General features: G+C 53.0%; 1 protein-coding gene across 4 annotated transcripts; it reads right to left on the minus strand.

Moving 5' to 3' along the window:
• Positions 1–451: 451 nt before the first annotated feature.
• On the minus strand, positions 452–13,870 carry FCGRT (Fc gamma receptor and transporter). 4 transcript variants are annotated; one of them, XM_075537444.1, is made up of 7 exons: positions 13,744–13,870; positions 12,536–12,622; positions 11,265–11,516; positions 10,868–11,143; positions 2,073–2,342; positions 1,154–1,270; positions 452–777 (listed from the first exon to the last, which is right to left on the minus strand). In XM_075537444.1, exons 2-7 carry the CDS (start codon positions 12,606–12,608, stop codon positions 668–670), a joined length of 1,098 nt encoding a protein of 365 aa, XP_075393559.1. In that variant the 5' UTR covers positions 12,609–12,622; positions 13,744–13,870; the 3' UTR covers positions 452–667. The 4 variants fall into 4 exon arrangements, with proteins under 4 accessions (XP_075393559.1, XP_075393561.1, XP_075393558.1 ...); XM_075537446.1 differs by having other exon boundaries at positions 13,712–13,817; XM_075537443.1 differs by lacking the exon at positions 13,744–13,870 and adding an exon at positions 12,984–13,093.
• Between the last annotated feature and the right edge of the window lie 11,068 nt (positions 13,871–24,938).

Here is a 24,938-nt window from a genome sequence, read left to right on the forward strand (position 1 = left end):
AGGTGACCAGACGTCCCGATTTTAAAAATAATTTTTCCCGCGTCCCGCGGCGTTTTTAAAAAGCCCCAATTTTTGGAAAGCATGCACGACAAGCTAGGGTATGCGGTTTTCGGCTGCCATGTGGCTATTTCGCCAGGATATGAGTTTTATCAATGGAGTCCCTCTTTACCAATGTTAAAATCTGGTCACCTTTGAGAAGGAGCAATTCTCCAGCTGCAAGAACTTCTCAAACGAGGCCCAAGAACTCCTCAAGAAGCCTAGCACAAAGTAGGCACTTAGTTTGTGGAAATAACAAATCAAAGCGCTGTGACCTGGTATCAACGTGTCCATTGTCAAGGGTGCCAGGTAACCACATAAGTAGCGGTGGGTGAGATTTGAAGCCAAGTCCTGCCACTGACTCCTCCAGATCCGCCCTCGGGAAAATTTGAAATGATGAGGACACGATCGATCATTTAGGACCCAAAATTATTCTTATATGTGGAAGTGGAAAAGAGCTATATATACCAGGAAGGGAAACTGAGGCAGGCCACAGGGAGAGGAGTCCAGAGGGAGTCCATTTGGGCCGGACTCCTTCTGAAGGCTCAGAGGTGCCAGGCTTCCATCCGGAGGTCTCACAGCATAAAAGGGTCCCGTAGACATGAGATGATGGCAACCAGGGTGTCGGCAGTCAGGCCGTGTCCGGAAACCCATTTGTGTCCTGAGAGTCAGCTTCTGGAGGCAGGCCAGGTGTGGGGAGTAGGGACCCCATATCATCACCACGGAGAGAGATCCAAGGGACTGAGGAGAGGAATAGTGGTCATCAGCCTCAGTGAGACCCTTTCTGGTCCACTCACTCTCCATGCCCTCTCTGGGTCTCTGTCTGCCCCTGATCCACTCTGTCCCTCTGTTTCTCTAGCTGTGTCCCGCTCGCTCTTTTCTCTTTGGGTCTCTGTCCCCATCTCTCTCTAGGTCTCTATCCCTACCCCCTCTGGGTCATGTCCTCCCTTCTCTCTGCATGCCTCTGTCCACCGCCCACCTCTCTCAGGGTCTCTGTACACATCTCTGGCTCCCTGTCCACTCTCTCACTAGCTCCCTGCGCCCCCCCCCCCCACCTCTCCCTCTAACTGGGTCTCTGTCTCCTGCTTGGTAGCCCCTCCCCGCCCTGCCCCCACACCTGGCAGCCCCTTCCTCATCCTCCTCCACAGCAGAGTTCCTCCCGTGGCAGCCACCACGAACAACAGGAGGCCGACGATGAGCCCGACCACGGGCACCGCAGACCAGGCTGTCGACTCTGAAGGCGGGAGACGGTGAATGGACCCTCCACCCCGAGGCAGACAGTGGGGCTCGGGTTCCTGAGACCACCCCCACCCGCACTGAGAGTCTGGGGGTGAGGGCGAGCAGACAGGAGTCAAGGCTGTACGGGGCTGGGCCACACATTCGCAGGTTAGATGGGAGAACCAGCCAGAGCAAGGAGTGGTGGCCAGACTGGCCAGAGGACCTGTGGCCTCCAGCCTCGGAGTCCAGGAGAGAGCAGTTGAAACTCGTGGGGGGGGAGGGCTGCCAGTGGTAGCAAAGCAGGCTTGACAGAAGCAGACGAGATTGGCCAGGCTCCGTGAAAACCAGCAGCAGCAGGTTGGAAGGCAGTCAGACTGAGGGAGGACCGGCGACCCGTAGGCTGAACGTGCGTGGCGCCACCACTTGGACTCAATGGGGCCTCGTAGCAGCAGGATGGAAGGCAGTTAGACTCAAGGTGGACAAGCAACGCAGGATAGAAGGCTGTCGGCCTGTGAGAGAGTGGGCAGCAGCTGGGCACAAGACAGGGAGCCCTGTGGCACGGCAGTAAAGAGTTCCGCTGCTAAAGAAAAGGGTCCGTCAGTGGTTCGAACCCACCAGTCGCTCCGCAGGAGAAAGATGAGGCCGTCTGCTTCCATTACGAGCTACAGCCGCGGAAACGCTCAGGGCAGTTCGAGGCTGCCCCCCAGGGTCCCAGGGAGTCAGAATGGACTCCATTTCATTGGGTGGGGGCAGCCAGCGGCTAGACCCCGTGGGACCTGACACCGCTGTGGCTCGGGGAATCTGGAGGCAGCCCTCACCCAGTTCGACCTCGAGGGGCTTCGGGAACCCCACGTGCTGCACCACGCAGCTGTAGTGATGTGCATCCCCGCTGGGGACTTGCAGCGACGCCCAGGCGTGGAAGGAGCCGTCGCCGTTGGGGCCCTGGTCGCCCTCCCCAGAGCCGGCCGCCAGCCCGTCGTGAAGGAAACGCAGCTGCACCTCCGGCGGGTAGAAGGAGAAGGCGCTGCAGGTCAGGAGTGAGAACCCGGGACTGCTTGGCCGGGCCTTCAGGCGCATGGAGGGGGGTTCTGCAGACAGACAGACAGCCGATGGGCTCGCAGGGCCGGGCTCGGGGTGGGAGAAGAATAAGGGAAGGGACAGGGACAGGCACAGGACAGGTCATGGGCAGGGCTGAGCTGGGAGGACCCCTTTTCTTCCACAGCACTGAGTGGGCCCCATCATGCATCCTGAGCAGAACCTGGAGAACACAGAGGGGGAAACAGGGGGCTGCCCCAGGAGGGGGTCAGGACGCCTATCCAACCTGTGGGTCTCTCTCTCTCAAGAACCCCTGTCTCCTCCACTCCTTCCTTCCAGTGAGATATCAATAATAAAACACACACCTATAACCAACCCTGGGCTTCCCAGGACGTCAGTGCTGTCCTGAAGGGTTGCTATGAGTCAGCAGTCACTCAGAGGCAGTGAGTTTGGTTGTTATTTTTTTTATAGTTAGCATTAAAAAAAAAAAAAAAAGATCCGCTATGTTTAAGGGAAAAAACACCAAAGATGGGTAAGACCTTGATCGTGAGGACTGTTAAGAAGAAGAAGAAAACTATTCAATATCATCGAGTTAAAATTAAAGGGGCAAAAATAAATGAATGAATGAATAAACAAACAAACAAATAAATAAAAATTACAGGGGCATGAAAGACCGGAAGCGATCTACCCGATTGGTGAATGAGAAGATTCTGGGTTGTTCATGCCTGGTCTTGGCAAAAGGGACTCCATTTTAAATCTGGTGCCTTCAGCCTGGCTCTTAGAATTCACCTCTCATCGACCTCCCTCTAACCGACCTCCCCCTCCCCTGCTCAACCCCAAACTCCCGGAGCCAGAATGTTTTCTGAAGATAAGCACACTCCACTCTACCCATCCTGGACCTAGAGATAAGATTAACGAACTCGTCCCTGCTGAAGCCCCTGTGTGCTCAGATCCTCTCCAGCTTTCATCCTTCCCAGCTGTGCCTGCCAGCAGGGGTATAAAAATGCTGCCTGACGATCCCCTCATAGAGGGGTTTAGGAGAGGAGATGGGTTAATTAGGGTGCGAGGTAGTACCGATGAAGAACACAGCTTTCCCCCAGAACCTGGATGCTTCCTCCCCCCAACTACCATGATCCGAATTCTACCTTGCAGGGCTGGATAGGACAGAGGCTGTACACTGGTGCATATGAGGGTTGGAGGTACAGGGAATCCAGGGTGGATGATACCTTCAGGACCAAGGGTGTGAGGGACTATGCTGGGAGAGTGGAGGGTGAGTGGGTTGGAAAGGGGCAACTGATTACAAGGATCCACATGTGACCTCTTCCCTGGGAGAGGGACAGCAGAGAAGGGGGGAAGGGAGACTCCGGATAGGGCAAGATATGACAAAATAACGATGTATAAATTACCAAGGGCACATGAGGGAGGGGGGAAAGGGGAGGGAGGGGAAAAAAAAAAAGAGGACCTGATGCAAGGGGCTTAAGTGGAGAGCAAATGCCTTGAAAATGATTGGGGCAGGGAATGCATGGATGTGCTTTATACAATTGATGTATGTATATGTATGGATTGTGATAAGAGTTGTATGAGCCCCTAATAAAATGTAAAAAAAGAAAAGAGGAGAAAAAAATGATTAGGGCAAAGACTGTACAGATGTGCTTTATACAATTGATGTATGTATATGTGTGAACTGTGATAAGAATTGTATGAGCCCCAATAAATTGTTAAAAAAAAATGCTGCCTGAATTCCCCAAGGCGCGGTTTCAATAGCTCAATACCCTGAGTTGCTGAACCCGCCCGCAAGCCTCTCAATAAAGCCTGCTTCTAAACTTTGCCGATTGGATCTTTGGTTCTGTTTCGCGCCCCCAAACCCGTACAGTTCAAAGATAACGCGGGAGAAGCACCGTGGTCCGCCAAAAGAACGAACACGTCTGTCTTGGAGGAAGTACGGACAGAAGGCGCCTTAGAAGCACAGACAGCGAGACTGCGTCTCATGCAGGAGGGCTCAGTCTGGAGAAAGACATTGTGCTTGGTGCAGGAGAAAGGCGCCCCCCAAATGCGAACCCCCTGAGGTCCCCAAGGCAGTGTCAAAGAAGGAAAGGAAGGGAGGTCTTGCACCACAGCATCATCCAACTGCCTTCTCAAGTTGTCCTCCTTGCGAGAAGGGAGGTCGGGCCTGCTCACAGACCAAGAGAGCCACGGAACAGTCTAGAAGGAAGTCCGTGGCTTCTTGGAGGGCGAAGGCAGCACCGAGGCTCAAGGTGTATGTGCCGGCAACAGCGATGTGAGCTCAGGGGGTGCAAACGGTTGGTGCCCCACCACTAACCTTCAGATTGGCAGCTCGCACCCACCCAATGCCGCCACCACAGAAAAAGTCCTGGGCGTCTGCCCTACCGAATGGTTCTACCCTATAACACAAGGGGTTGCCAAGAGTCGGGATGCCCTGGTTGGCAACGTAACCACAGAAGTGGGTGTCTGCCTGGTTCATAGCGGGGATGGAGCGCGCGAGGCTGGGGAAGTGGATTGAAGCCACACGGTGCTACACAGAGAGAGGGGCTAGAGCCATGTCCTGGTGGATCTGGGGAGCCACGGGAGGGACGGAGGCTCTGGATATGCCAAGACCTCTTGGGAACTGAGCTCTGTGGAGGAACCAGGTAGAGGGGTTGCCGGGAAAGGGGCGGGGGCGGCTGATCTTTGCATCAGAGGATGCAGGATCAACTGGATCTCCGGAAGGGAGAAAACGGAACCTGATCCCCTACCGCACACTGTATGCCCAAATGAACATGAGACGGACTGAATAGAAGTACAAACACCATCCAGCAAGCTGACCTGCAAACCAGTCCAGAACCTGATGCGTTGTCTAGGGATGGCTCACAATGTACACAATACACAGGAGACAGAAAGGTTCGAGATCAAGTTCGGCAACATTTACTGGAACACAACCTGCACAATCCAGTCTGGTGGGAGCCACTCCCTTTGGAGCAAAATGTCAAGAAACAAACTAACTAAGCGATCTCTGGAAACCTCCCAATGCCAAGAGCACAAAGAGGCTGCCTGTTAACACCACGGAACCACGCGGAGGATGGTGGGCGGAATGCCTGGTGGCGCCTTCTGTGTGTTCTACCGCCACTTAAAATCCCCACCACCCAACAAGCACCATCACCAGCACCCGTGTGCAAGGCACACAACTCCTCCCCAACAGCAAGGGCCAAAGAAACAAACAAAAAAGCCCACTGCCGTCGAGTCCAGGCCCACTTACATCAAACCCGTAGGACAGGGTAGAAACGCCCGTGAGCCTTCCGAGTTATACGGGTGTGGAAAGCCACATCTTTCTCCCGAGGGATGGCTGGTGGTTTTCAGCAGCTAACTTTGTGGTGAGCACCCAAGGGCATAAACACTAAGCCACCAGGGCCAGCCAGCAAAGGCAGGGGGAAAAAAAGGCACAAAGGAGACTGGTGATTCGCAACAGCAAACAGGGGCCCATTGGTCGCTGGGGGATAGTCTTCACCTCTACCAAGATGCCTGCTCTTTTTACATCCCCAATGCAGGAGCCTGCACTGCACGCTGCCGGGCGCAACTTCCCATTAGAAGGACGGACAGGGCAACCACAGCAATGGACTGAAACCTGCCAAAGATTCTGGAGATAACACCCGGCTGGCCAACGGCATCATTCAGGTGCACGGGAAGTACCAGGAGTCGAAGTCAAGAGCGGAAAGCCGCTCATGTGGAAAAGCTGCCGACTTTGTGACTCCGGAGCCCTGGTGACACAGTGTTACCTGTCTCCTGCTCCCATAACAATTTGCAGCTTCGGACCCGCCCCCTGCCTCAGAGAAGTTCTACTCTGTCCTGTAAAGCATCATGGGTTACGAGTTGGACTGTAAGCCCAGGGTCAACAGTTCGAATCTCCCAGCCACTCCGTGGGACGAAGATGAGGCTTCCTACTCACCTACAAATTGATTTGTCTGCCTGTCGCTACGTGTCTGTCAGCCACCACTTCTCAGTCAGTTTACCAGGCTGTGGTGGCTTGAGTGTTGCTGGGAAATTAAACAATAAAATAGAACAAGTCCACGAGACCCCAAATAGAGACCTTGGATCTATCTCACCTGCCTTTGAAGAACATCTCAAGCACAGATTTGCTACATTGGACACTAAAAGAAGACGATAAGCTGCGGGATGGTGGTCATGGGAAAGACTAGAGAGAAAGACAAGGAGAACATTCCCAGCTTCACGGAAAGCAGTAGCCAAAAACAAGGCTTCAGGAATGCTTCCACACGCTGACGAAGCACATCCGAAGCAGTCCCTCGTCTAGGTCAAGAAATTCAGAAGAAAAAATAATTAAAAAAAAGAAATTCGGAAGACAGCTACTTGGCCAAAAGCAAGGTGACCTAGTAGAAGACCCCGATCATAGAACAATATCACTGACGCCACCTGCAAGTACAACGTTGCTGAAGATCATCCACAACAGTGGTCGATAGCAATGCATTGACAGAGACCTGCCCGACGCTAGGGCCAGATCCCGACGAGCACGTGGAAGAAGGGCTATCACTGCTGACGGTAGCTGCAGCCTGGCTGAAAGCTGAGAACACCGGAAGGATGCTCACCGGTGTTTCATCGACTGCGCAAAGGCGTTTGACTGCGTGGATCGCAACAAACTTTGGATAGCCCTGAACGGAACGGGAACTGCAGAACTCTTCATTAACTCACGCGGAACCTGTACGTGGCTCAAGCGGCAGCTGTGTGAACAGAACAAGGGAACGCCTCAGGGCTTAAAATCAGGAAAGGTGTGCTGCGTCAGCGCGGTAGCCTCTCACCTGACGTACTCCCTCTGCATTCGGAGCAGGTAATCAGGGAGCTGGATTATACGAAGAAGAGCGGGCCGTCAGGATTGGAGGGAAGCCGATCAACAACCTGCAGTGTGCAGGTGACACACCCTCGCTCGCTGAAAGGGAGGAGGACTTGGAGCCCTTGCTGATGAAGATCACCTCACCAGGAAGAAGACCCAAATCCTCACAACTGGACCCATGGGTAGTATCAAGAGAAACAGAGAAAAGGTCCAGCGGTCGAAGATTTCATCTCAGGGTGGGGGAGGGAGAGGATCAAGGGGAGCTGGTATCAGAGTTCAAGAAAGACAATGCTTTCAAACTGATGGTGGCAGCAGTTGTACAATTATGCTTGATCTAAATGATTGATGGACTGTCAACATTTATCTGTAAGCGCTCCCAATAAGATGATTAATAAAAATGAAAAATTATTGTTTTTTAAATAAGTCATTTTATTGGGAGTTCTTACAGCTCTTAAACAATCCATACATCAGTTGCATCAAGCACATTTGTACGGATGTTGCCATCGTCATTTCCAAAACATTTTTTTTCTACTTGAGCCCTTGGCATTAGCTCCTCTTATTTTCCCCTCCCACCCTGGTGAACGCTTGATAACTTATAAATTATTTTTATTAAAAAAATCTGGGGGAGTGGGGAGCGGGGAGGGAGGAGAAAAATGAGGAGCTGATACCAAGGGCTCAAGTAGAAAGCAGGTGTTTTGAGAATGATGCTGGCAACATATGCACGAATGTGCTGGACACAAATGATGTATGTACGGATTGTAAGAAGAGTTGTATGAGCCCCTAATAAAATGATTTAAAAAAAATTTTTAAAAGATTTTTATCTTGCTTGGGGCCACAATCAATGCTCATGGAAGCAGCAGTCAAGAGAGCAAATGATTAAAAAAAATGTTTTTTTTAAGAAAAAGACGCATTGCAGTGGGTAAATCTGCTGCACAAGACCTCTTTGGAGTATTGAAAAGCAAGGATGTTACCTTGAGGACAAAGGTGCACCTGACCCAAGCCACGGTATTTTCAACCACCTCCTACGCTTGTGTAAGCTAGCCATGGAATGAGGAAGATCGAAGAAGAAACGACAATGTCTTTGAACGATCGTGCTGGCTAAGAATCTGAAAGGGCGGCAGGCTGGCAAAAGGACACACAAGTCTGTCTTGGAAGAAAGACAGCCAGACGCTCCTTCCAGGCAAGAACGGTGAGACTTCAGCTCATGTGCTTTGGACAGGTTGCCAGGAGAGACCAGTCCCTGGAGGAAGGTAACGTGCTGGGTGAAGCAGGGGGGCAGCGAAGAAGAGGAAGGCCCTTGACAAGGTGGATGGACACTGTGGCTGGATGGACACTGTGGCTGGATGGACACTGTGGCTGGATGGACACCAGCTGGATGGACACTGTGGCTGGATGGACACTGTGGCTGGATGGACACCAGCTGGATGGACACTGTGGCTGGATGGACACTGTGGCTGGATGGACACTGTGGCTGGATGGACACTATGGCTGGATGGACACCGGCTGGATGGACACTGTGGCTGCAATGATGGGCTCAGACCAAAGGACCATTAGAAGGTGGCGCAGTACCAGGGTGTGTTTCATTCCGTTGTACACAGCACCCAATAACAATAGCAAACAACAACAACACAGGTCTGCTGTCTTAGATACCCACAGGGGCAGCCCTACTGTGCTCTTTAAGGTCACTATGAGTCGAAATTGAAAAAAGAAGTGGAGGGGGTGGAGCCCAGGAGAGAAAGAGGGAACTGATCACAAGGTTGGATCTATAACCACCATCCCCCCGAAAAAGAGAAATGTGGGTGAAGGGAGATAAGACACACAATAACAAGAATACTATGTCATCCATTACGGACTCACGAGCATGGGCAAGTGGGGGAGGAATGAAGAGGTACTGGTACCATGGGCTCAAGTAGAAAGCAGGTGTTTTGGGAATGATGAGGGCAACACCTGTACACGCGTGCTTCCTACCAGTGAGTGATGGGCGGTTAGCAGATCTGTAAGAGTCCGCCAATAAAATGATTCATCAAAAAAAATTTTAAACAAAAGGGGGAAAAGTCACCTCCTTTTTCAATAAGCAGCCAGCACTGTGTACCCCTGGATTCCAGAGGAAGAAGCGATGAGAATTGTTTTTTTAACATGCCCTTAGCCAATGGTGACCTACTGAGCTATTTATAGAAGACAGCATGCGGTGTCTGGAATTTACCCCGTCTGTGACCAAGTGACAGGGGAAGTTGCTGGGGCTGTGGGTGACAGCAGATACACACGGGCTCATCCCAATTGGAGGCTCAGTGACACGGGCCATCACGCCCTTCTTACTGCGGACTGGAGGCCTGAATGTCCCCCTCATTAAAGAGGGAAAGGAAACATCTCACAGAAAGTACCCTCTTCCGTTAGAGCCTAACTTGTCCCTTGTGGGGCACGGCATTCCTGCAGGACCGGCTCTCTCTCGACTGGACACGCCGGGGGGGCAGAGGAGGCTTTCTGCTCCCTTGGTGGCCGTCCAGCGCGACAGTCGGGAGAAACCCACAGGGGCAGTTCCACTCGGCCCTCAAGGGTGGCCATGAGTCGGAATCGACAGGACAGCGGTGAGTTTGGTTTTCAGCGTGTAGTACAGGACCGCTGGTGGCACTGTGGGTTAAGCGACCGGGGGCGAGGGGGAGAGCACTGTCGTTGGACTCCACCGGCCACCCCTGTAGGATTAAGATAAGGCGGTCTATTCCCGAAAAGATCTACAGCCTCAGAAATAAGAGGGGGAGGGGGCAACTCTTCTGTCCTGCAGGCTCGCTGTGGGTTGGAAGCATCTGGAGAGAAGTTGGTTGGAGTTTGCTTTGGTTCTGGGGTCGTCTGGGAAGTGCAAGTGAGGAGCCCTCGTGGCGTAGGGGTTACAAGCTGGGTTGCCTACTGCAAGGTCAAAAGCTCGAAACCACTAGCCGCTCTGCGGGAGAAAGGTGGGGGTGTGCTACTCCCATAAGGAGGGACCTTACAGTCTTGGACACCCATGGTGGGAGGTGGGCAGATTCGGTCCATAGGGTCGCTATGCGTCAGAATTGACTGGAAGGCAGCGAGTTTGGTTTTGCTTGGTCCAAAGCGCAACAGCCCTGGGAAACCAGAACTCTGGGCGAGCCGAGTGGGTGGCACCTTGAGCCGCTTACCAGGAGGTCAGTGGTTCAAAATCATCAGCCGCTCGTTGGGAAAAAGAGGAGGCTGTCTGCTCCCGTAAAGACTTACAGTCTTGGAAACCCACAGGGGCAGTTCTACCTTATCCTGTAGGGTCTCTGTGGAGTTGGCATCGACTCAAGGGCAGTGAGTTTGGGTTTTTTTTTGGGGGGGGGGTCCCCTCTGGGCATGTCTTTGCCAGCGGCCTGGATAACGCCCTCTCTTTGCCCAGGGTCTGGAATGTCCCTTCCCTGCCACTCTCTGTCCCTATCACGGACCTTCCACCGTAAGCCAGGGTTATTGGTAGGAATCTCATCGGACCAGGTACTTCCGCATCCTGCCCCAGACCAAGCTTCGGCTGCACAAGTTGTGTGTAAATACTTTGGTCACCCGGGGGGTGGGTGTGGGGACTCTGGCGGGTTGGTGGACACAAGAGCAGCCCAGTGGGTTTGATGAGGTCATTAGAGGTTGGGGGTGGGGATAGAGGGAAGTGCACAGGAGCCTGGGGCAGGCTGGGAGCCTGGGTTGGTGGGCAGACCAGGGATGGGGTGGGCCGGGAAGAGGATAGATTTCAGTTCAGCTCACCTTTCCAATCAAGCATCTCATGGGCCCTCTCCAGGTGGCTCATGAGCCGCTCGGGGCAGGAGGTGAGCAAGAAGGTTCTCTCCTGGCTGACCACCTCAGGCTGTTTGAGCCACAGGTTGCCGATGGTTTCCGTCTCGGGCCAGTCCCCGGTCCAGTTGCCCAGCTTGGGGTCGAAGGTCATGAAGTCCTCGCCATTCAGGGCAAACTTGGCCGTGGGCACCGAGATGTTCCCCGGGCCCAACTCACAGCCAAGCAGACCCTGCAGTGTCTGGGTTTCTGAGGGGGCCACAGGAGGGTGAGCAGGACCCAGGCCTCCTGACCCCCCATCCCCTCCTCCCTCACACCCAGGAGTCCAGGGCCCCAGCCCCTCCTCCCTCAGACCAGGGTAAGCCCTCACTTTTCTCCTCAAGGGCTTTGAGAGCCTCCAGGAAGAGCTTCTCCTTGTTCCTCATGTCCATGGTCTCCTTCTCCCAATACCAGGGCAGCTGGTTTTCCCAGATCCATGCCCCACATGGCTCGGCCTCTCGCCGCAGGTTATTGTAGCTCAGGTACTGCTGGGGGCCCAGCCAGCCCGACACCCAGAAGGCAGGAGTTCCAGGGGCCGGGGAGGACACAGCAGTGAGGTGGTACAGGAGGGCAAGGTGGCTGTCTGCAGGAAGAGAGAGGTGAGGGGGCACACAGCCGGGACAGAGATCCAGAGAGAGAGTAGAACAGAGATCCAGAGAGAGAGAGAGGGTCAGGAACCCAGACAGAGAGGAGGACAGAGATACAGAGAAAGGGGGGGGGGGACAGAGACCTAGAGAGAGGGGGACAGGAACCCAAAGAGAGAGGGGAACAGAGATCCAGAGACAGGGGGACAGAGACCCAGAGAGAGAGGGGAACAGAGATCCAGAGAGAGAGAGAGGGTCAGGAACCCAGACAGAGAGGAGGACAGAGATACAGAGAAAGGGGGGGGGGACAGAGACCTAGAGAGAGGGGGACAGGAACCCAAAGAGAGAGGGGAACAGAGATCCAGAGACAGGGGGACAGAGACCCAGAGAGAGAGGGGAACAGAGATCCAGAGAGAGGGAGATAGGGACCCAGACAGAGAGAGGGCAGAGACCCAGACAGAAAGAGGGACAGGGACCCAGAGAGAGAGGGACCCAGAGACCTAGAGAGAGGGGGACAGGGACCCAGAGAGAGGGGGGGCAGAGACCTAGAGAGAAGGGGACAGGGACCCAGACAGAAAGAGGGACAGGGATCCAGAGAGAGGGGGACCCAAAGACCTAGAAGGGGGGGGTGTCAGGGACTCAAAGAGAGAGGAGACAGAGACCCAGATAGAGAGGGGGATAGAGACTCAGAGATGGGGGGGGCAGAGACCCAGAGAGAGGGGGGAACAGGGACTCAGAGAGGCGGGACAGGGACTCAGAGAGAGGGGGACAGAGGGGTGGGGTACGGAGACCCAGGAGAGGGAGTGACAGACCCAGGCGGAGGCGGAGGCCGGCCGGGCAGGGACTGGGGGCGAGGGGCGAGGAGCTGCGAAGCGCAGATCAACCAGCCGGAGCCCGGAGCCCGAGCGGGAGGAGGAAGCGCAGCTGCGGCCGAGCGGGGATTCCGCCCTCGGGCTGGGTTTCCGGACGGCGCCCCCACGCCGCCCGCCCGCACCCCACACCCCCGCCGGCCCCTCACCTGCGCCCAGCGCCGCGGGCAGGAGCAGCAGCAGCACGCCGAGCGCCCAGGGCCGCGGCCGGGGGACCCCCATCCTGAGCCGGAGACCTGGGGGTTGGGGTGGGTGGGGAGGCGGGTGACCTCGGCCCGCCCCGCCCCTTCCTCCCCGGGACCCGCGGGGCGGCCGTACCCCGGCCGCTGGGTCTGGGGGGGTCGGCTCTGTGCGGCGGGCGATCAAGTTCTTACTAGAAGAAAGCTCCCCTCCCTCCTCCGTGCACTCTCACCCCTTAATTTGATCTACGCTGGTTAATTAATTACAGACCCTGGATTGGCTGAAATGTCTGTCCCAGAGGTCGGCCCGCCCCTCCGCCTTCAGCCCCAGAAATCCAGGGCCTCAACTAAACTCCTCCCTCCGATCTGGGAGTCCAGGGGACCCCAACGCCTCCTACCCCCAGAGCAGGATTCCTACCCCAGAGCCTCCTTCTTAAGGCGGAATTCCAAACCCACAGTCTCCTCCTCCCCTGGCCAGCAGTCCACACTCCCCAGCCCCTCCTCCCTCAGACCCAGAAATCCAGGGCCTCAGCTAAACTCCTCCCTCTGATCTGGGAGTCCAGGGGCCCCCCACTCCTCCTCCCCGATTGCAGGCGTCCTTCTCCAGAACCTCCTCCTGCAGACTGGATTCCAGACTCCACAATCTCCTGCACCCCCTAAAGCAGTCCAAACTCCACAGGCCCTCCTCTCTCAGACCCAGAGTGGGGTACACCTCACACCAGGGATCTTTGCCCCTTCCCCCTCAAATCCAGGGGCCCCAGCCCCCACCTCCTCAGACTGGGGAGCTAGCCAGGGGTGGGGGTGGCCCCACACAGCCTTTCTTCCCTCAGACCCAGAAATCCAGGGCCTCAGCTAAACTCTTCCCTCAAATCTTGGAGTCCAGGGGTAGCCCCCACTCCTACCCAGAGCAGGGGGTCCTTCCCCAGAACCTCCTCCTGCAGACTGGACTCCAGACCCACTGTCTCCTCCACCCTCTGATCCAGCAGTCCCAACTCCCCAGCCCCTCCTCCCTCAGCACCAGAGTGGAGTGGATCTCACACCAAGAATCTTGGGCCCTTTTCCCCTCAAATCCAAGGGCCCCAGCCCCCATCTCCTCAGACCAGGGGAGCCAGCCCTGGAGCCCCACAGTGCCCTCCTCCTTCAGACCTGGGAGTCCAGACCCGGGCCTGCTCACTCACTGAGGGAAGCTGAGTTCTCTTCCAGCCTGCAGCCTGGCTGCTCCCGTGACTGAGACCCTAGTTCCTCTCTTACATCCTGCCCGGAGACGACGCTCCCCCCCAGCTGCAGGGCACACCCCAGCCCTCAGCCCAGCCTCTCCCGGAATGTTTTTGTCTCGGCCTATCTGGAAACGTGTCTTTTTAATGGATTTATATAGATTTTTTAAAATTTCTCGGTCTCCTGACTCTACACCTGTTTTGAAAAATTTTTCGAGGTATCAGCCACGCTGAGATCGAAACCAGGAGGACCTGAATCCAACACGATCAAGAATCCAAAAAGGGAGAGGCCTCTGTCAGCCCCTTCTTACCTCCTCAGGCCCTCACCACGGTCTGCAGAAGCTCCTGCTACCAAGAAAAGTTTTGGAAATAAATACCTTTCTATTTCCCACTCGAGGCCCTCGCATTGCACATCCCCATTCACAGCTCCTCCTGAGCTCTGCAAAGCCCTTCCAACCTTGTCTCATATGCAGAGGGTCCCTGCACAGGGCCCTCAGGCTGGGTGGAGGGCGGGCACCTCTACCCACCCCTATCACCCAGCACCCATGACACTCCATACCCTGGCTGTAATGCTTCCACCAGGGCGGTCATGTCCGCTCAGTGAAACTCAGCTCATTCACAACCTGTCCCCACCACCTTGTCCCATCACCCCCAAAAGAAACCCAAGACAGAGGATGGTCCCTCTTGACCCCCATTAAGCAATCATTCTTCTCCACAGCTCCTTCCCCAAACTCTACCCGCAACCATGAACCTGCTCTCTGCCTGTAAGGACCTTCCTCTCCTGAACGTGGCTTGTGAGTGAAATCCCGCCACAACGCGATGGGTGTCTTTGACGGCAGCTTCGTGTCCAAGGTTCAGTCGGCATGAGTCAGAGCCTGCCTTGACTTTATGGCTGAATCTTATGATTCCCTGGTTGCTGAGGCCCTGGGCCCATGCTGCCCCTGGAGGGCATACCTCTCCCTTGCTGCCCTTCTACTTGACCATGCCAGACTTCCTCCTCCTCCAGGCACGGGCTCTCCTGACAGGGCCAAAGTATGTGTGACAAAGTCAGGACATCCTGTCCCCTCAGGAGCCCTTGGGCCATGCTTCTTCCAAGGAGTACCGTGCTTGCTTCTGGTGGTTTGTAGTATTTGCAATACTCTTCCCGACACCATAGTTCACACGCGTCCACCCCCCGCCCCCCCGGGTGCTCCTTAGCCAAGGTGTGGATGGGCCGCAGAGCATTTGGCTGTCGGTCCTTCGGGGAACGTTTGGGCTGGGTCCTGCACTGGATGGATGGTGGTAAGTGTGCTGCTACACAGCACTGGGTGCAGGTTTGGGGTTGGAATACCTGATCTTCCCTTCTGGGTGGAGACCTTGGAAATGGGATGATCTTGTCACACTGGGTTTCATTTCTGGGACACGGCCAATTGTGTTTTTATTTCTCCCCCTGGGTCCTTCTGAGGAAGCCTGGTGGCTCAGAGGATTACTCGTCGGCCTGCTAACTTCAAGGTCAGTGGTTGGACCCTGGGTTAATCTAGGGCGGTGGTCTTCAACCTGTGAGTCGCGACCCCTTTAGGGGTTGAATGACCCTTTCACAGGGGCCGCTCGATTCATCACAGTAGCAACATGACAGTGATGAAGTAGCAACGAACATAATTTTATGGTTGGGGGGGTCACCACCACATGAGGAACTGTATGAAAGGGTCGTGGCATTAGGAAAATTGAGAATCACTGGTCTAGGGAAACAAATTCACAAAGACATATGCATAAGAGAAAGTTTCATATAAAGGGTAAGTGTATATGAAGAAAGCATCCCAACCCAGTGCTGCCCAAGTCCATAAGCCCAACATTAGCCCCTATGTCCAACACCGATCTAGAAAGTCTTCCTCCATCTCACAAAACACACACAATGACACTGACTGCAGGAGGAAAGCCGAATCAGTGAGCGTGTAAGCATCTCAGCACTGGCAGGGGTCTCCACACAGCTGCTTCAGCACCCAGGGCTGCATTGGGGTAGGTCCATGTGGCTTCTTGGGGATGCCTTGCAGGAAGTGAGCCTTGCCAGCTGAAGCAGGGGACTGACTAAGGCAGCTGCACCCCGGTCTGACCAACAGAGAGCAAGAGATCTGAGAACTAGAAAGTCGAGGGTCACTGAGCCATTTATCCCCCTGCCCTTCAGTGAATCCCACGTGTTGAACAGCCAGGTTAACACAATCAACCTGAACTATCTCAGACCCCACCAGCCATTCCCATGGAATGGTTTCCTACTCCCATAAAGATGTGCAGCCCAGAAACCCAAGGGGCAGTTCTCCTGTGCCCTATGGGGTCCGGATCAAAATTCACGGTCAGCGAGGCCAGTCCAGCTCATGGCAACCCTATAGACTGAGAGGAACCGCCCTTACAGGTTTCCCAGACTGTGGGTCTTTATGGGAATAGAAAGCCTCCTCTTTCTCCTGAGGAGCGGCTGCTGGATTCAAACTGCTGACCTTGTAGGGAGCAGCCCGATTCTCACCCACTGTACCTCCAGGGTTCCTTGAGGGCAGTGGGTTGGGTTATTTTAAGGTTTTACTTATGTATTTTTGTTACGGGTTACTGGTATTTTATTGATCATTCAGAGGATCAATGTAGAGAAATGACAGACAATTTGCACATGATCCTTTTTTATTTTATTTTTTGGATCAGGGTCACACTGGCTGTATTTCTGAGGTTAGGGTTGATCAGACCAAGGTGCAGCTGCCTTAGCCAGTTCCCTGCTTCAGCTGGCAAGGCTCACTTCCTGTGAGACATCCCCAAGGAGAAGCCTCATGGACCTACCCCATGCAGCCCTGGGTGCTGGAGCAGCCATGTGGAGATCCCTGCCAGCGCTGAGAAGCTTACACATTCACTGACTTGGCTTTCCTCCTGCAGTCGGCATCATTGCGTGTGTTTTGCGAACTGGAGGAGGACTTTGTGGATTGGTGTCGGACATATGGGTTAATGTTGGACTTGTGGGCTTGGGCAGCACTGGGTTCGGATATTTTCTTGATGTGCACTTACCCTTTATATAAAACTCTCTTATACATGAGTTCCTGTGGATTTGTTTCTCTAAAGTACCCAGACTGACACACGGTCCTTCTAGAATGTCCACTGAGATGCATCCCTGAGGTCCAGCAATGATCAGGCCGGGTCCTACATGAGTGTCCCACGAGGCCTATTACTGCATCTTCAACTCTTCCCTCAAGCACCCTGCGGCGGGGTTCTCTGTGCCCTTCCTGTGCCCTTGGGAATCTGGTCATAATCTCTCAAGAGGATGTTTTTACAGCAGCCCTGTGAAAGGGTCATTTGGCCCCAAAGGGGTCACGACCCACAGTTGGAGAATCGCTGCTTTTATAGGAACAGAAAGCCCCGTCTTTCTCCCATGGAGTGGCCGGTGGTTTTGAACTGCTAATCTTGTGGATCACAGACTAAGGAGTAACCACGATGCCATTCAGGTGCCTAGATACACCTGCTTTCTACTTGAGCCCTTGGTATCAGCTCCTCATTTTCCCCTCCCTCCCCGCTTTTCCCCCTCCTTCCCCCCGCCTTGATAATTTATAATTATTATTTTATCATATCTTACACCATCCACCGTCTCCCTCACCCAGTTCTCCGCTGTCTGTCCTCCAGGGAGGAAGTTACATGTAGACCTTGTCATGTTTCCCGTTTCTCCCTCACTCTCCCTCCACCTTCCTGATATTGCCACTCTCACCACTGATCCTGAGGGGCTCATCTGTCCTGGATTCCCCGTATTTCCAGCTTCCATCCACGCCAGTGTACGTCCTCCGGTCCAGCCGGTTATGTAAGGTAGAATTGGGATCGTGATAGTGGGAGGAGGAAGCATTTAAGAACTAGAGGAAAATTGTATGTTTCATCATTGCTACACTGCACTCTGACTGGCTCAGCTCCTCCCAACAGCCCTTCTGCAAGGGGATGTCCAGTTTCCCCCAGATGGGCCCTGGGTCCCCACTCTGCACCCCACCTCATTCACAATGCTATGATTTTTTCCCTTTAATGCCTGACGCCTGATCCCTTTGATGCCTTGTCATCTCACAGGCTGGTGTCCATTTTCCATGTGGGCTTTGTTGTTTCTCAGTTAGATGGCCCCTTGTTTATCTTCCAGGCTATGGGACCCCAGATTCTATATATTTTGACAACTGGGTACCATCAGCTTTCTTCACCGCACTTGCCCATGCGCCGGCTTTGTCTTCAGCATTCGTGTCGGTGTAGACTGGTGTACTTCTTCTTTGTGGGCTTTGTTGTTTCTTAGCTAGATGGCCGCCGGATTGTCTTCAAGCCTTTAAGACCCCCGATGCTATATCATTTGATAGCTGGGCACCATCAGCTTTGTTCACAACTTTTGCTTATGCACCCACTTTGTCCTCAGCGATCGAGTCGGGACAGGCCGGTGTGCTTCTTCCTGCGGGTTTTGTTGTCTCTCAGCTAGATGGCTGCTTGTTTATGTTTTGGGAACGATGATGGCAACATATGTACGAATGTGCTGGACACAAATGATGTGTGTACACATTGTACAAAGAGTTGTAGGAGCCCCTAATAAAATGATTAAAAAGAAGAATAATAATAAAATAAATAAATAGCCAAAAAGTGCCTAGATAGATAGTAGATAGATAAATGACAGATACATAACTCAAATTCAGTGTCAATGAGTCTGTGCTGACTCACAGATACCTTATAGGACAGGGTAGAACTGTCCCTGTGGGTTTCAGAGACTAACTCTGTAGGAGCAGAAAGCCACATCATTCTCCCACGGAGTGACTGGTGGTTTTGATCTGCTAACCTTGTGGATCACAGATTAACAAGTAACCACGATGCCATCAAGGTGCCTAGGTAGGTAGGTAGACAGACAGATGGATGGACAGACAGACAGATGCTGTTAGTTCGACTCCTGCTCATAGCGACCTTCTGGAGCACAGGAGGAACATTACCCAGACACACATCCCCCTCACCCCCTGGCATGCTCTGGCATTTGTACTGCATCTGCTGGCCCTCTGCTTCACACACAGGATGTCCTCCTCCAGAGTGACCAGTCCCCGGACGGCGAGGTGGGCCTTCCTCAGAAGGCGTCCATTCGTTGAGCTTCAGAAGGGCGCCACCAGCTCCCTCTAGTCTTTGTCTCAGCCTGGACGCTCTGCTGGAGCCTGTCCAGCAGGGGTGATCCTGCTGGTGCGTGACATACCCGCGTCTTACGTGGGGCTGCTAACCACAAGGTCAGCAGTTCAAGCCTGCCAGCTGTGGGACCAGGCGGCTTTCTGCTCCCCTAAAGATGGGCAGATTCAGAAACTCACAGGGGCCATCTGACTCTGCCTGCAGGCTCCCTGGGAGTTGGAATCGACTCGATGGCAGGGGTTTGGTGTTTGCGCTGACGTTCCACTCTGACACCCTGGCAGATCAGACCCACTACCAGCACAGCCACATCACTGCCGACTCACAGTGGCCTTGTGGACAGGGCAGAACTGCCTCTGTGCGTTTCTGAGACTACAATTCTTTTTTTAAAAAAATATTATTCAATACTTCTATTGGGGGCTCTTACATCTCTTATCACAATCCGTGCATCCATCCTTTGTGTCAAGCACGTTTGTACGTTTACTGCCATCATTTTCAAAGCATTTTCTTTCTACTCGAGCCCTTGGTATCAGCTCCTCATTGCCCCCCCACCCGCCCTCATGAACCCTTGATAAGTTATAGGTGATTATTTTCATAGCTTACATCGTCCTTTCACCCTTTACCCACTTTTCTGTTGTTCACCCCCCTGGGAGGGGGTTATAGTTGATCCTTGTGATCAGTTCCCCCTTCCTCCCCCCACCTTCCCCTTATCCTCCTGGTATCTCTACTCTCATTATTGGCCCTGAGGGATTTATCTATCATGGATTCTCTGTGTTGCAGGCTCTGGTCTGATCCTCTCTGTAAGGTAGAATTGAGGTCATGATAGTGGGGGGAAGGTGGGGAGGAGCATTAAAGACCTTGAGGACCAGAGGATGCACAGCGGTGCAGTAGGGATCTGGAAACAGGGAATCTAGGATGATGATCCCCTTGGGACCAGCGGTGGGAGTGGCAACACCGGGAGGGAAGGGGGTGTAGAAAGGGAGACCCAATCTTGGGGATCTATGTGTAACCTCCTCTCTGGGGGATGGACAATGGAAAGGTGGGTGAGGGGAGACGCCGGGCAGTGTAAGATAAAATAATTATTTATAAACTATTAAGGGTTGAGGGGGAAGGTGGGAGCAGGGAGGGAGGGGGAGGGAAAAAATGGAAAACGAGCTGATTCCAGGAACCAAAGTGGAAGGCGAATTTTGAGAATGACGAGAGCAACGAATGTTGCTTTACTCAATTGATGTATGTATGGATTGTGATAAGAGTTGTATGAGCCCCAATAAAAAGATTTATTAAATTAAAAAAAAAAGAACTTGAGGAAAGTTATGTGTTTCATCGGTGCTATACTGCACCCTGACTGACTCGTCTCTTCCTTGTGACCCTTCAGGACTATGATTCTTCATGGGAGTAGAAAACCCTATCTTTCTGCCTGGGAACAACTGGTTGTATCAAACTGCTGACCTTGCAGATCAAAGCCCATTGTGTAACCAGCCCAGGTTCCTAGACTCACAGGTGGAGCAGGTGGAACGTTCCCAAGGAAGACCCCGTGCTTCCTGCTGGTGAGTTGGAACAGAAGTTACAACACCTCCAAGATAAGCCTGCCTCTGTCTGCCTACTTGTCTGTGCATCTCTCTGTTTTATCTGTTTGTTCTTCTATCTTTCTACTGGTCTTCTACCTGAGTTTCTGTTTTGTCTGTGTTTCTCTTTTTCTGTGTACCTAGCTCCTGTGACACGTCTTGGATCCAGAGTCCAGGAAACCCGGTGCCAGTGACCCGAGCCCCCTGTGAGGTCTTTCCTTGCAACTAGAATTACAGCACCCAGAGGGCCAGCTATACAGCCCTCCTCCTCGAGATTGGCTGGACCAGGAACGGAGACTCCCTGGGGTGCCCTGGACCTCCCCGTGACACCCAAAGGCCTTGACTCAACGTCTTGTGTGCCCTTTTATCCAGTCTGAGATCCTGTTGCAATACCCCCAGACTTGTCACACGCTCCTTAAAGAGTCCCCCGAACACCACCGCGCACCGGCACTGATAATAAAATTAATAACGAAAGACAAAGACTGGAGAGGATGTGGAGAGATGCGAACCCTTGTACCACCACTGCTGGGGTTGCAAAATCACACAGGCGCTGCGGAAAACAGGATGGTGTGCTCACAGGATTGAAAACAAAACACCACATCAGCCGGTGATCTCTCGGCTCACTCTTTACCCCCGAAGCAATCCAGAACACAAGGCAAACAGATCGAGGGACACCCAGGTCTAGCTTCTCGGTTGCACCCACACTCCTTGTTCATGGAAGCAGCAGTCAAGAGATCCAAAGACGGTACTGCATTAGGTCAATCTGCTTTCTGCACAAGACCTCCTGAAAGTGTTGACCAGCAGTGGGGTGGCGCATACTGCGGACAAAGGTGAACCTGAGCCAAGCCCTGGCACCCCGTGAGAACTGGACATTGAATAAAAGGACGCTGAAGAAGAACCGATGCCTCTGAAGGATGGTGCTGGCCGAGAAAATCGAAAGTCACCATGGATGGCTAAAAGGACACACAGCGCTGTCTCAGAAGCACCGCAAGACGTCTCTTGAACCTTGGACATGTTGTCAGGAGAGGCCGGTCCCTAGAGAGGGCTAGCATGCTTGGTCAAGTGGAGGGGCAGCAAGGGAGAGGCAGGCCCTCAAGGAGAGGGATTGACCCCTGGGGCTGCAACCAGGAGCACAGGACCCCTGGTGCGGAGCACACAGTAGAGGCAGGGTTTTGTCCTGTGGCGCATTGGGACCGGCCCACAGCCTGTCTAGCGCAATGCTGCCTGCACCGGCAAAGGGAGGAAACCACAGGGAGCCTGTCCCACGGAGGCTCAGGAAGAGGAAATGTGCAATGAGCTGTTGTGACCGTCGTGACGGTCTGACTGCTCGTTTTGATGAGCCTGACTATGATTTTGTTTCTGCTATTTATGTCTCAATCACAAATGTATTCCACCGGTATGTTAATATGCTAATATGCAAATAAGATATTGTAATTAGTAATCAATATTGTGCCAAGAGTTGTACGAGCCCCCCAGTAAAATGATTTAAAATAAATAAATGGAACGATGACTGTTATTTATACATTTTATTTATGTAATCATTTGTTTCATTCTTAAGTTTTTATGAGTAAAATAAATATGTTTGCAATAGCATATATATTAGCATATTACATTGATATGATAAGTAATTATTCATAGTTATATAATTTAGTAGACCTCAATAACATTGGTATATATTTGTAGTATACTTATTTAATATGTTTCATGAATATGTCTGACTATTATTTAATACGTTTGACCCAAACTAACTCTACGATATGTGGATTATATGTCAGTCAATCTTTTATTTTTTCTTACCACTTGTCTTTATTGTCTTTTAATTTAATAAATCTCTTTTGGGGGCTCATACAACTCTTATAGTAAATCGTAAACATGTGTTGAAGAGGTGGGAACAGCACAGTGCCCAGCTGGGGAAGGAGGGGTCGATAAACGGTGGTGAAGACACACCGTGGAACACTCAGCTCCCACCGAGAACAGGGATGGGGCCGTGAGGCCCTCCTCTCACGGATGAGGGTGCAAGACAAAGCAAGCTACTGTCCTCCAGACAGATACTGCGTAAGACCACTATCAGAAAGCAAACATGATTTTCACCCCAAAAGAATCAGACTTTGAAGGGTACAGGGAGACTAGGGAAGTGGGGGGAGGAAAGGAAGAGAGGAGAGAGAAATTGCTCATTCATTTCAAAAGAGTCCCCAGTACTTCACTGAAGCCCCCTTGAGCTTTGGTAGAGTGTGCATACCATTGGGTTGTAATGCCTCTCAGCCACTTAAATGGCTTCACGTCCCTGATGAGCCCCCTACCTGTACACTGTTCCCTGAGGTCTCTCCTCAACACCCTATTGGCTCTGCTGGAATAACCAAGACCGTCCATGCTCCCATCCCGGGGCCCTGGAGGACCACCAACAGGAAGTCCTTGCACCTGATTAATCTCAAATGCCACCCCCATGCCCCTTGGGCCCATGATGTACTCTGGGACACAGTCACAATGGCCTTCATGATCATCAGACGCCCCTCAGCGGCTGCCACACCACTGCCCGGATCTTACTAATTGATTCCTGCACCCCAATAGAACGACTGTGACATGCTTTGGGGGGATTGTCACCAAATGCTGTCCAGCCTAGACCCCTGCCATGCGCCCTTCCAGCCGTGTCCTAATGGCCCCATTTCTGTGGTAGCTCCTCAAACCCACTCCTGCTGCTGTTGCTCTCAGGGGCCCACGGGTCAATTCCCACCCATCATGACCCCACACACAACAGAACTAGACACTGCCCGGTCCTGCGCCGTCCTCACAATGGTTCCTGTGCCTGAGCCCATCATTGCGGCCACAGTGTCCATCCACCTCCTCGAGGGCCTTTCTCTCCCTCGCTGCCCCTCTACCGAAAAGGATGTTCTTCTCTAAGGACAAGGCTCTCCTGACCTGTCCAATGTGTGCGAGATAACGTCTCGCCGTCCTTGCCTCTAAGGAGCATCCAGCTGGGCTTCTTCCAGGACAGAATTCCTTGTCCTTTTAGCAGTCCACGGCACTTGGAATCTTCCTTCCCAGCTCCTGGGTTCCCTCTATTGCTGCTGTCCTTTGCTGTGGTCGAGCTGGTGTGTTAGGCAGGGTTCTTTAGGGAAACTATACCCAGACACGTATGATTTTGTATCTATATAAGAGGATACATTTATACCACGAGAAGGAATGTAACAGCTAATCAGTCCACACAGCAGGACAGAGGGCTCAGTTCAACTCACTTCTGTGGAACAGTTGACAGACTGGAAGTCCTTCAACTCACGTGGACTGCCGGGTCCAAGGTCAAGGAAGCAGGCAGCAGAGTCCTTCCCGGGGCAAGGCAAGCAAGGTCTGCCCACAGGCAGCAAGCAGCAGGGCACATCACCAATAGTCAGTAGCTCAGGAGCTTAGCGAAGCAGGCCTGGGTGGGGTATCGCAAGGCAACTGGATCCACCGGCCTCAAGCTCAAGCGAACACTAGCAGCAGGTCTCCAAGAAGCCTCAAGGACTAGGGACAGGATACACAGCGTTGGCCTGGCCCACAGGTAGTGCAGCTCACAGGTTGAGGCAAAGAACTAGCTCCAGCACACGCACGCACGCTCCGGCATGCTCTGATCACTAAAGAGCAAGAGAGAAGGGGGCAGGCCTTGCAGAGCCATTTATCTCTCTTCCCTCCAATCAAAATGCGACCTGGTTAATCCCACATGCTCCTATTGGCCACGTTAGCCCAATAAGTCTACCTATCACAGCTGGTCCCTGGCTCATAGTGAGCCCAGGGCACAACGAAACTCCATGCTGTGCCTGGGTGAGGGAGGGGTCTCAGTGATCCGTAGGGTATTTGCTGGCTTATATTTGCCACAGGATTTCACCAGGCTTTTCTTCCTAGTCCATCTAAGTCTGGAAGTGCCACTGAAACCATAGCGACATACCAGCGTCCACAGGCTGAAGGGTGTAGGCTTTGTGCATTAGTATGGGTAGACTAGAGAAACAAATCTAGGGAGACTCATGTGTGTATAAGAAAGCTTTATATGAAGAGTAAATCGTATATGAAGAAAACATCCCAGCCCAGCCCAGATCAAGTCCATAAGTCCGATATTAGCCCATATGTCTGATACCAATCTATAAAGTCCTCTTCAGACTCATTAAACACATGCAATGACGCAAATGCGGGAAGATGACAGGCCAGTGGGTGGGAAGTATTGTGGATCCAGTGGTGTTGTAAGTATCTCAGCGCAGACAGGGGTCTCCACGGGGCTCCTCCAGCTCAGGGCACTAGCTTAGCTCCAAGTGTCTTGTCAGCTGCAATGTCTCCCAGAGAGTATGCATGTGTCTCCTGCCTCCAGTGAGTTACTTATCTCCTTAGCACCTCCAAATGAGGTCATCAAGCTGCCACCTGGTTGGCAGGCTAGACTCCACCCCTTCACTCTTAATCCTCTCCAATTGACATTAGATTACGTAACTACCACACTGGTGGTTGAGGTGC

Source organism: Tenrec ecaudatus, chromosome 18 (genome assembly GCF_050624435.1).
Source record: "Tenrec ecaudatus isolate mTenEca1 chromosome 18, mTenEca1.hap1, whole genome shotgun sequence".
NCBI classification, from domain to species: domain Eukaryota; kingdom Metazoa; phylum Chordata; class Mammalia; order Afrosoricida; family Tenrecidae; genus Tenrec; species Tenrec ecaudatus.

Bases quoted from the DNA above. Each gene is read 5' to 3' on its own strand.
- FCGRT (XM_075537444.1), bottom strand. From the start codon at position 12,608: ATGGGGGTCCCCCGGCCGCGGCCCTGGGCGCTCGGCGTGCTGCTGCTG. The intron at 11,517-12,535 runs GTGAGGGGCCGG...CTCTTCCTGCAG, and splicing joins GCCCGCGGCGCTGGGCGCAG to ACAGCCACCTTGCCCTCCTG. The intron at 1,271-2,072 runs GTGAGGGCTGCC...TCCCGCCTTCAG, and splicing joins GCCCCTCGAGGTCGAACTGG to AGTCGACAGCCTGGTCTGCG.